General features: G+C 36.9%; 1 protein-coding gene across 1 annotated transcript; it reads left to right on the top strand.

Moving 5' to 3' along the window:
• The first annotated feature begins 545 nt into the window (after window positions 1–545).
• LOC120070329 (Profilin family protein) lies at window positions 546–10,440 on the top strand. Its single transcript, XM_039022256.2, has 5 exons — window positions 546–766; window positions 864–933; window positions 2,585–2,694; window positions 9,842–9,956; window positions 10,130–10,440. The coding sequence occupies exons 1-5, from the start codon at window positions 703–705 to the stop codon at window positions 10,212–10,214; spliced, it is 444 nt and encodes a 147-aa protein (XP_038878184.1). The 5' UTR covers window positions 546–702; the 3' UTR covers window positions 10,215–10,440.
• Window positions 10,441–12,605: the final 2,165 nt, after the last annotated feature.

A 12,605-nucleotide genomic window follows, 5' to 3' on the forward strand; every position in this document is an offset into this window, starting at 1 on the left:
CGCTCTAGCTTGTCTCGCTCTCGCCTATTATTCTCTCGTCGATCTCGCTCTCGCTCTCGCTAGTTTCGGTCTCGTTGATCTCGCTCTCACCTATATCGCTCTTGCAAATCTCGCTCTCACCTTATCTGATCATCTTCGTCCTCGACCCACGTTGAACACATCGAAACCCAAAATAAAAACAGGCGTGACCGGTTACTAAAACCAAAAATCCACATAACGTGTCGGCCGATTCCAACCCAATGAAACCTAAACAAACACAACATGTATGACAAAGATTAAATTTACTTACCCAAGAGCTTTGAATGCGGCAGCAGATGGATGATGATTTTGCAAAGCGAGATTGAGCGACACTTTCACACAAGAATATCGAGCGACACCTTTTGAGAAGACTATTACGTTTGAAGAGAGAGATATTTTGTTTTGTACGGAGGGTCACTTGACATTTTTTTAAAAAAAATGAGTCATTTGGCATTATAGGCCCAAATTTTAGGTTAACAGCGTAAATTTCCCTCACTTTTAATAGCTTCAAAAGTTTATAGAAATGTAACATTTTAAAATTCGAGATATTGGGATTAAACTTGAATTTAAAGTCATCTTAGGCGCAGTCTTGGAGTTTTCAGCCATTTACGACTTGCGAGATCTTTGATAGAGCTCACTGGTTCACTTCCATGGAAGCTTAGACGCCCAGTGGGTTTTGGTTAAATGAATTGGGCATTCGTCCACAAAGTTTGGGACAAATGGGCTTCCGGCAGCATTGGCACCTTCGGTAACTTACGCCGACCGACCACCATTTTCAATTCGTATCGATCAATAATCGGTGTGCTCAAAAACGATTCTAATGGTTATTTGTTTGTTGGTCGTAGGTCAGCCACTGAAAGCTGCTCTGTTGATTAATTATGATCCAACTGGACCTTCCCGCTTGCTTTCGACCATGTAAGCTGTCTTCGTTTCCGTTTTGAATGTGCTCATTACTTGCAATTTCCTGTGTTGTATGTAAAGGGTTCTTGGCGATTGAAATTATCGTACACTTCGGAATCTTGTGTTTTATTAAGATCAAACGATTGTCAAATTCAATTAGCATATTTCGTACTGAATTGTTTTTATCTCCAAGTAGTTCATCTTTCCCTAAGTTATCTAATGTGCCCACTCTACTTTCTTTCATAATTTTTACAAATTCTAGTCGCGTAGTTCTAAGTCCAGATTTTGGATCAGGGGTTAGGGCTGGAACTTCCTGACGGGCAAGAAACGGATTATTAGAGCTCAAATTGTTAGGGATTTGGTTGTATTTTAACTTTTAAGCTTGTTGAGACTGTTCTATAATCAGAAATTTAGTTTCCTGTACACCGTCACTTTCACTACTTGTTTCTGGGACAAGATTCACAAGAGACGCATTTTCTGCAGTTAGAGGTTTGGATGTTAGTATGGTCAGGTGAATTGTCAAATGTTTGTTGGCCTGGGAATCTCAGCACGCGTTTGTCGTCGTCGTCGCGGGTTTGATAGCCAGCCCTCTTTCCCTGGTCTGGTCTTGCTTTCCGAGCTGATGAAAGTTCCTCACCTCAGTGTGATATCGAGCTTATCGCACTCTGGTGGCTAAGTTAGTACTGGGAGTGTATAGTTCAATTAAGCACACAAAAGGAAGGTCAAGGTTCTCCTTAGGAGATTACTTACTTTCCCCCTTCGGGATTATCAAATGGGGCTATTTCTAATGCCTTTCCTCTGATAGTTGCATGTGGTTACGACGATGTCAAGGTAATTTGCAGAGCTTGAGGCTGCAAGATACCAAACCGAGCACGATTCGGTTATTTTTCGATTGATAAATATTCATTGGCTCGGTTGATCAGCCTAGAACCCGAGACTTTGACTTTTCCCTTTTGGGATGCGCATTTTCCCTTGCTGCATCTCGATTTCCCTTGGACTTGGGCCTATCTGTGAACTTTGGGCCTTGCCTGGAGTAACCCTCAACACATTTTAATAATGATTTTGTTTTAGGTTTTCTATTATGGGAAAGTGAAGCTTATAAAAACTTCGAATTTGAAAAACAAAAAGCAATTTGCGCTATCTACCTTTTTCTTTAATTTTTAAAAATAGATTGGAAATAAAGAAAAACATCAGTAAGTTATTGTCATTTCTAAAACCAAAAAAAAAAAAATGATCAAATGTAGCTTAATTTAGCATTTATGTCTTTTGTTTCCTTTTTTGGTCTCTTCTCAGAATCTGTCTGAACGAGGCCAAAAAAAAAAAAAAAAAAAAGAACCTTAGTATTTAGTTGTTAGTTCTTGATGTTTGGACATGGACCTGAAGCATTCCTATTTATATTGATGGAGTCGTTTTGCATTAGACATGTTCTTGTATCTAAGCTTTTACTTTCAATCATTGTTCTATGTATTTTTTCAGCATTCATTTATTTGTTTAAACTATTTTAATCTCCTGGGTGGTAATTACAAGTTAAATTATCTCAGGTTTTCCTAGGCCAAGCTCTGTCTTAGAAACATGAATCTTGTGGCTATGGTCTTCTCTCTGTGTATTTATTTTCATTTTAACCTGTTTTGGAAGCTTAAGTGCTTGTTGGATGTTTGGCATTCAGTGCAGAACAAGAAGGAATATTGCTTAATCCCATAGAACTGAATCAGTTTGTTGATTTCATCAAACGTGACAAACCCCAAAATGAGAGTTTCAGCATTGGCTCAAATCAATGTAAGTGTTCTTATAGGCATCAAAATTTGAAAGAAAAAATTAGGGCCAGGGACCAAATCGACTTGTTTGCTTCAGAATATTGTGATTTTTGTCTTGTGACAATTTCTTGTTTTACTGTTATATTTTCTAAAATGAAAATTATGTAGGGAATTCTGTTGTGCTTTTTGTTTATTTAGTCTTTTACGCAAACTTTTTTCTTGAACTGATGTCAATGTCAGAACATAAGTTCATGCTAACTTATTTTGTGCGTAAACTAAGTTAATTTAAGATTAGTTAAGGTTAATAATGAAAAGTAAGGGTGGGTAGAAGAGAAAAAACACCAAAGTTATGTGAAAAATCCTAGACTAGGGAGAAAAAGTCACGATAAGAGTTTTTTATTAATTTCTGATACACAGTACACGATACAGAGACAGGTATAAATAACCAAAGGGATGAAATCCTAGACTGTAGAAACCACGTAAAAAGACTAAAATGCCCTTAGGGCTAAATTACATTTTCAACACTCCCCCTCAAGTTGGAACGTAGATATCAATGAAACCCAACTTGCTAACACAGGTGTCAAATGTCTGTCTCGGCAACTCTTTGTTGAGGACATCTGCAATTTGTTGACTGGACAGAACATAAAGAATACAGATACTACCGCTATCTAGTTTCTCTTTGATGAAGTGTCGGTCGATCTCAACATGTTTGGTTCTATCATGTTGAACAAGATTGTTAGCGATATTAATGGTAGCTTTATTATCACAATAAAGTCTCATCCGGTCATGACTCTCCTGATGGAGATCTACCAGAACCTCTTTCAACCATAGTTCTTCACAAATACCAAGGCTCATAGCTCTATACTTTGCTTCGGCACTGCTCTTAGCTACGACACTTTGCTTCTTACTCTGCCAGGTAACTAAATTTCCCCACACAAAAGTACAATATCCAGAGGTAGACTTCCTATCAGTAATAGAACCAGCCCAATCTGAATCTGTCTAAACCTTAATGCATCTTTTGTCATGTTTTCTGAATACCAAGCCTTTCCCTGGTGTAGACTTCAGATATCTCAAAATCCGCATAACTACTTCCATGTGTCTTTCATAAGGAGCCAGCATAAACTAACTGACCAAACTAATTGCATATGATATATCAGGTCTGGTATGCGAAAGATAGATCAGCTTCCCCACAAGCCGTTGATATCTCTCCTTGTTAACTGGAACATCATCTACTGATTCTACCAGATTGCTATTGACTTCTACCGGCGTATCTGCAGGTTTGCACCCTGTCATTCCAGTTTCTCTCAGCAAGTCTAGTGTATATTTCCTCTGAGACACTGAGATCCCTTCCTTTGATCTAGCTACCTCCATGCCTAGGAAATATCTCAGGTCACCAAGATCTTTAATCTCGAACTCATCTACCATTTTCTGTTTCAACCTACGAATCTCAGTTGAATCATCCCCTGACAGGATAATATCATCAACATAAACAATTAGAACAACTATTTTCCCTGATGTTGACCTCTTAGTGAACAAGGTATGATCAGAATCTAGGAAGCACAGATACTTCTAATTGTGCAGAGAATCTGTACGTCCAGATACGTGGTAAATATGTGTCTGATACGTGATTTGAAGTATCTGATTTTTTTATTTTTATTTTTAATTTTCACATACGTGTATCTACTTCCAGATACATGAAGGGGATACATGAGTCAATTTTTTTTTTCAAATTTAAGCCTAAGACTTAAAAAGCCCGACCCATAACCCATTTTATTTTAGTGCATGTTTAGGAGTGATTTTAAAATCATCAAAAATCACTTTTTTCATTTTTAAAATCACTCAAAAATACACTTTTAATTACTCAAAATTAATTTAGTTTTCAATTTTACACTTTTGAATGCAATTTTCATATCATCAAAATTAATTTTGAAGAAAATGACAAAAGTGATTTCAACCATTTTAAAATCACTTCCAAACATAAAAGTCCACTTAAATTGAGCAATCCAAAACAAAATAAGTTAGAAATGATAAAAACATAAATAATTAAAAAAAAAACTCGAAACGTAATTCAATCTTCATTCTTCCCTTCTCTCTCACTATTTTAATCATGATTCACACCCCCTTCATCCTCAACTTTATTCTTCAATCTTCATCTTCTACTTCTTTCCTACCGTTTACTCTAGTTGCTCAACAATCACTAGACGTTACTAGAATTTTTTTCAAGTTTTCACTCTCTTCTTGAATCTATTTTAATATAACTTAAAATAAGTATTATAGCAATTAATTAGACATTATATATATAACGTATTTTCGACGTATCCGTATCTTAGTTTTTTAGAAATTAACGTATCGTCGTATCGTATCGTATCCGTATCATGTATCCGTATCTGTGTCTGTGCTTTTTAGATCAGAATGCCCTTGAACAAACCTCTAGGACTTGACAAAAGTAGTGAACCTATCAAACCAAGCTCTATAGAACTGCTTCAGGCCATACAGAGACTTCTTTAATTTGCAAACCTGATCTAAACTATGCTTCAAATCCCGAAAGTGGGTTCATATAGACTTCTTCTTCCAACTCACCATTCAAAAACGTATTTTTCACATCCAACTGGTGTAAGGGCCAGTCTTGATTAACAGCGATAGAGAGAAGAACATGAATAGTGTTGAGTTTTGCCACAGGTGAGAAGGTTTCTGAGTAATCCACCCCATATGTCTGAGTGAATCTTTTTGCAACTAACCTGATCTTATATCTATTGAGAGTCCCATCAGACTTGTATCTGAGTGAATCTTTTTTGTGACCGTTCGAAAGAACTACCAAATCTCATGTTCTGTTTTTCTCAAGGGCCCAAATCTCCTCCATAATTGCAGCTCGCCATTCAGGAACTTCCAGAGCCTTGTGCACATTGCCTGGAATCATCACAGTGTCCAGGCTGGTGGTGAAAGCTTTAAATCTCGTAGACAAGTTACTGTAGGACAAGAAGCTTTTCATAGAGTGGTTGGTGCACGATCTCGTACCTTTCCGTGGGGCAATCGGTTAATCCAAGGTAGCATCAAGCTCACTGGTCTTGTCTACCTGTTTATCTGTACCCACTGGTTGCACATTTTCAGTTCCCTGTGTATCTCCTGGCAATTCACCACTACCATCGACATTTTCAGTTCCCTGTGTATCTCTTGGCAATTCACCACTATCATCGATCTTGACTTCATCAGAGGTCACTACATCACCTTCAACACATTCATTATCATCAGAAATAAAGGTACCTTGAGCCGGTTCTGGTTCTGACTCTCGAACACTTTCTAGCAGGGCAACAAGGGGAACTGTTTCGGGAACCATTTCCTTTCGGAGATTCTTCCTATAGTAGGTTATCCAAGGTACTTGTTTTGTAGGGAGGATAGGATCATTTGTTTCAGGTATAGGCTCTGGAAACAGATCTAAAGGAACAGAGTAGGTAGACACGTTAGCCTCTTCACTTGTGATCTCCCCCTGAAGAGGACTAACGGGAAAAATGGTTTGTCCTCTTGAAAGGTGACATCCATGGTGACAAAATACTTTCGAGAGGAAGGCTGAAAACACTTGTATCCCATTAATGGAGTGGATACCTAACAAACTCACATTTTTGGGCCCGAGGAGCAAATTTGCTCTAGTGAGGACCGTGATTATGAATAAAAACAGTACAATCAAATAACCGAAGGGGAACATCTGGGAAAAGACGAGTGGACGAAAAAGACTCTTTAAAACATTCTAAAGGGGTTTGGAATTTGAGCACATGGGAGGGCATTCGATTGATGAGATGAGTTGCAGTAAGTACATCTCCTCATAGATACGATGGTAGGGAAGCAGGTATCATGAAAGATCGGGCTACTTCAATAAGGTGACGATTTTTCCGCTCAACCACCCCATTTTGCTGAGGAGTATAGACATAGGAGTTCTAGTGGATGATACCTTTAGATGTTAAAAACTCATGGAGGGACTGATTAATAAATTCACGTCCATTGTCACTCCAAAAAATGGCAATTTTGGTATTGAATTGAGTTTCGACGGTAGTATAGAATTTTTGAAATACTGCTATCACTTCAAATTTGCTGTAAGAAGAAATACCCATGTAAGACGGGTGTGATCATCTATGAAGGTGACAAACCACCGTTTTCCCGACACAGTTGTGACATTAGACGGACCCCAAACGTCACTATGTATCAAATGGAAGGGTCGGGAAGGTTTATAGGGTTGTGAAGTAAAGGAGGCTCTGGGCTGCGTTGCACGAATACAAACATCACAAGATAAAGATGACACATTCACATTACGAAATAAGTGGGGAAACAAATATTTCATATAATGAAAGTTTGGATGTCCAAGTTGAAAGTGCCACAATAAAAAATCAGTTTCAGAAATAGTAAGAGAAGACAATAAACTAAGATAAACTCCTAGAAGAAGCATCATCGGAGAGGAAATAGAGCCTTTATTGTGCCGGGCAATGCCAATCGTCTTCCTCGAACTTAGGTCCTGGAATAAAACATCATCTGGTGAGAAAACAACTTTGCAGTTCAAATCTCTGGTTATTTTACTGACCGATAACAAATTATAAGATATCTTTGGCACATGTAAAACATTCTGTAAAATCAACCCCTGAACCAGAGATAAGTGATCCTTTCTAGCAACGGGGGCAAAAGATCCATCTGCAATTCGTATTCTCTCATTTCCAGTGGTTGGATAATAGGAGAGGAATTGATCAGATGATCCAGTTAAGTGGTCAATTGCTCCGGAGTCAAGGATCTAGGATTCATCCCCCTCAACAAAGAAACTAAAGGGCTGGGGTGTACCTAATTGGACAATATGTCGGTTCCAACTGTACCTGGATCCACCTGGCTGGTCCCTTGAGGAGCACCATCAACTGCTTCACCAACGAAGACTTGACTGGATTTAGATTTATCGTTCGGAGGGCGTCTCTTGCCATTTGGTGGTCGACCATGTAATTTCTATCATTGGTCTTTTGTATGCCATGGTTTCTTACAATGTTCACAAATTGGAGGGGTCTTTCCATTTTGTTTGTCATTCTCTGATCCAGATGACTTGACTCCAAATGCAGCAGAGTCTAAGGCGATGGTTGTTGTACCATTCATAGCGCTGGTTCGATCCTCTTTCAATCTGACTTTTGAGCAAACTTCCATCAGGGACGGCATTGGTTTTTGTCCCAAAATTCGGCTTCGAACACCATCAAATTTCAAGTTTAAACTAGCCAAAAAATCATATACGCGGTCAGCCTCCTCAATCTTCGAATACTGAACCCCGTCAATTGGGCAATTTCAAACTATTTCTCGACACAGATCCATTTCTTGCCACAATAGTGATAATCTATAATAGGATGTTACATCAAGAGTCCTCTGCTTGTACTCATGCACCTGTTTCCTCAATGTATAAAGCTGTGAAGCATTATGCCTCTTCAAATGTAGTTTTTGGACAGCTTCCCAGATATCCCGAGTCAATGTTGAGTAAAGGAGTGGCTTCCCAATTTGGGGTTCCATACTGTTTATTAAGATTGAGCGGAGGAGAGAATCCTCCCCCTTTCATATACGTTCCTGAGGATCCCCAGGGTATGATCTGGGTATCTCCCTGGTTAGATATCTGAACTTGTATCGTCTCTTGAGGACCATTCTCACAGATTGTGACCAAGAAAAATAGTTCTGGCCATTAAGTTTTACACCGATAGATATTCCTACGGAATTACCCACGGAACCAGACATAATGTTTGTAAAATGTAAAGTAGGGTAAGCAGTTACCGGATTTTCTGAACATAACAGAAATCCCGGATATGTATCTGGATGAAAGTCAGTCGACAGATTAGCCGTGGATCTAACAGCTGCCCCAAGTGCAGAAATTTTCTGCTACAAATTGGTCAGTTGCTGTTGAAACCTAACGGTCCCACTAAAACCTGTTGTAGGTTGTTTCTGCCCATAAACTCCTGAAAAATTGGTTTCTGCTGGCATGGGGAGAGAGGGTTGATGGGTCGACTGACTAGAGGAAAGAACGTGGGAAAAATAAGCTTGTTGTGACTGGTCAAAGTCGACGGTTGTGATGGAGGTCCTCCAACGACCACTGTAGCGATCGGCAGCTAGAGGAGTCACTCGATGCTCCACTGTATGGCCATGACTGTTGGGTCGACGAGCGCCTGCTGTCCCGTGTGTTGAATGGTTGCGCGATTGTCCAGTGAAGAGGCATGGCCGATCAGATCTGTTGGATTGGCGGCTATCTTCCCTATGAATGGCTGGATCGGTATTGGTCTAAGTAATGAGCGTAAATATTGATCAACAGCAGTCCTAATTTCAGTACTTTGGGAATTTTCTACCGGAGTTCCATCCCCTCCTAGGGTCGACGACTGAATATCTTCTATTCCAGCTACAGTCTCATCACCATGCTCTGATACTATATTGAAAAGTAAGGGTAGAAGAGAAAAAACACCAGAGTTACGTGGAAAACCCTAGACCAGGGAGAAAAAACCACGATAAGTGTTTTTTATTAATTTCTGATACACAGTACACGATACAGGGACAGGTATAAATAACCAAAGAGATGAAACCCTAGATTGTAAACACCACATAAAAGGACTAAAATGCCTATAGGGCTAAATTACATTTTCAACAGTTACATTATGTTAGTCGATGTCATCCTTGAAAAACAGTCAATGTCATAAATTCTTTTTAGAAGAAAGAAAGTATAATAATAATAATAATATCTTAAAGTACAAGGGCAGGACAAAATATTCTCTGTTGAGCCAAAAGGAATTGCAAAAAGAAGAAAGAGAAAAACCTCATAGTTGAATTTGGATGACAGAAGAATAATGCTTATAGGGAAGTGTCGATACTCTAGAGATAGAACATTATCTAGAAACCAAGAACACCAGAACATTTCTGATATCAAACTATGCTTTTCTATCTTTACCCTTAAAGTTGGGACGGGTTTTTTTAATATAATATTCTCGTGAAATAGAAACCACAGAATGGACCAAAGGGCTTTTAGCTTTCTTCCACAACTCGTCAGTTGTGACAAAAAGAAACTGTATAACAAAAACTGGCTTTGCAATTGCTTCTCTGCAATTCATGCTGTATTATTTACAATCTATATATAGTTTGGTTTTCATCCAGACAAATTTAACCTTGATGGAACTTTGTTTCAGACATAATGACATCAGTTCATGAGAATTGGTTTTGTGCAAGGTGCATGAACACTATAAAGCATGCTGGTGAAGGTGTTATTATAGTGCAAACAACAGCATTTATTTTGGTTGCTATGTAAGTATAGTTTACTGCTAAAATACTTTGTTTTTTCCACTTATCCAGCTATATGTCAAGATTTCTTGCATTGGTGCATTGGTAGAGAATCGATTATATTCAAAGTACCTTCAGCCTGAAGATTCTTGTTTATGTGTAATTTTTTTTAAAGGAAGTCCTCTCAATCTTTATAGGTATGATGGTTCAATTGCAGCAGCATCTCGCGCTATGGCAGCTGCCGACCAGTTATCTTGGCAATTAGGCAGGAAAAATCTTTAGTTGCCCTGAAGTAGAACCTTGTATGAATGACAAATCTTTCTGATAGGGAAAAAAAAAAAAAAGAATAGTCCTTGACCCATTATCTAACTGGTGTAGAATTGCACCAGAGTTCTTCCTACCATGAATTGACTGATGAAAGAAAATGCAAATATTTTTTCTTTAAGCAATTTTCAAAACTATAGGACTGCTATGAGTTCTATCTAATATCATTTTTTCAAATGTTAAATAGGCTCAAAGTTGTAGTGTGGATGTCTATGTAATGCTTTCTTTTTTGGGGGCTTTGAATTTTCTTGATTGTGATTCAATTTTCTTTTTCTGATTTATATGATATAATATAATCTTTTGTTCTATACAGCATCTATTATGCTAAGCAGGAAGGTCAAAAGAAATTAGGTTCAACATCCTTCTAAAGGTGCTGTGGTTGCAATGTCTTAATTGATTTATAGGGAGCTTGATGCTCAAGATAAGTTTTTAGCAATATTATTTTATGGAGAATAAAATTCTAAAAGGAATTAATTCCAAATAAGAAACTAAAAAGGATTGACCATAGATTTACTCGAGACCATTATTTCTTCAATTCTCCAAGCATCATTCTATCCCTAAAAAAAAACACTCTTCCTTAAACCCTTTGAATGAAAACAACTTTGAACATTCGACACCAACACGATCGAGACCCTATAAATTCATGCACGTCCCACCGAAAGCTCCTTTGCCTGGGCATCACACCACGACACATCAATGTTCATTTTTCATTTTTCAACGATTCGTCAGGGGTGGGGCAAATTTTTGCCTCTCCTTGAAACGTTTATGACACATTCGAAGGCTTTTTAAATATCAGTTAGGACCACAAACATAGTGTAAGATGTACACTTTTTATGCCTTATTAATCACATACTTTTTTGAAACCTAGCAAGAAAACACCTCTAGAGGAAAGAGTCATTCCACCTTATTTCAAAAGATTATTATCCTACAGTGAAAAGGAGTCGAACTCTCTAACTTGGGGACATGCCTCATCTTTTTTTCAAAGGTGAAATTGCCCTCAAAGTCAAAATTCTTTCTTTAGAGGAGGAAAGTTCTCTTCTCATATTGAATTTGCTTTAGATAAAGATGGTTTCCTGGAATGGAGAAGATTTGATGATGAAACATCCAATGTAATATCGTGCACGAGCTAGCAAATGGAAAATTGTCATAAATAACACGTTTAAATTTTTATCTTACAAAATTAGCATATTTTTTTAAAACTCGTAAAAATAATTTTTCTCAGTCCATCTTGGACAAGATCAATTACGAGATTTTAGTTAAACAATCAACTTTTCCAGCTTATCGATTGTTTGAGATTTTCTCGGTACATCTGAAATCTCAGACATAATTAACACCAGAATTCATATATTTGAGCTTTTTCGGTGGAATCTCGGGCAGGATTAACATCAAGATTCTATATATATCTCAAATCTTACCCATTTTTTCGAAAAAAATAGATCTTTTTCAAAATTTAGAAATGTTGAATCAATTTGAAAAAACTAATTTGATAATTGGAAAACGCATTTGGAATTTTGGAAATTCATAAAATTGTGAAAACATAATTTATGCTAAAAATTTGAAAAATTACGTAATAATTTGATATAATATTTAGTAAACATAATCGAATTTGGAGAAAATTTGAAAATAGTATAAGATTTGGGAAGATTAAAAAAAAATAGAAAATCTCATTGTATAATCAGGTGAGACGTATAGAGAAAGTCCAAAACAATCAACAAGTTGAAAAAAATTGATTTTTTAACTAATTCTCAATGATCGATCTCGCTTGAGATTGACGAAAAACTATTTTTATGAGTTTTCCAAAAAACGTACTAATTTTGTAAGATGAAAATTTAAACGTACTAATTTTGTAAGATGAGTTTTCCAAAAAACGTACTAATTTTAGTACGTTTATGAGTTTTCCAAAAAACGTACTAATTTTGTAAGATGAAAATCTAAACATATAATTTTTCAAAATTTTCCCCAACAAATATTTTTCAAACATCTTTAAAAAAAGAAAAGAAAAAGAAAAAACTATTTTTCAAACTTTTCTCCACTGACTAACGGCTCATTCAGTAGTGCATTTTTTCTTTTTCAATTTTATCAATAAATCTCAAACGTGTCGATTTTAACTCTAAACTATTAAAATATTTTAATAAATTGATACAATTATTGATACACTGTTAATTTATCACTTACGAAGTTTAGGATTAAAAATGAACTTTTCCTTTTAGAAAAGAAAATCACAGAACAATGTATTCAAAAAGTGATGAGAGAAGAAAAAGGTCAAATATCCAAATCATATTTCCTGTGACCCAAAAAAGAGATTGTAAGAAATGTACAATCATTTCACTAAAATTTGAAGATTGGCTC

Source organism: Benincasa hispida, chromosome 1, assembly GCF_027475165.1.
Source record: "Benincasa hispida cultivar pf3 chromosome 1, pf3_genome.v1.1, whole genome shotgun sequence".
Taxonomy (NCBI): Eukaryota; Viridiplantae; Streptophyta; class Magnoliopsida; order Cucurbitales; family Cucurbitaceae; genus Benincasa; species Benincasa hispida.

What these genes read in the sequence shown, in the direction of transcription:
- LOC120070329 (XM_039022256.2), top strand. Translation starts at nt 703, where the DNA reads ATGAATTGGGCATTCGTCCACAAAGTTTGGGACAAATGGGCTTCCGGC. An exon ending in CGGCAGCATTGGCACCTTCG is followed by an intron (nt 767 to 863) that starts GTAACTTACGCC and finishes TGTTGGTCGTAG; the next exon opens with GTCAGCCACTGAAAGCTGCT. An exon ending in TCCCGCTTGCTTTCGACCAT is followed by an intron (nt 934 to 2,584) that starts GTAAGCTGTCTT and finishes TTTGGCATTCAG; the next exon opens with TGCAGAACAAGAAGGAATAT.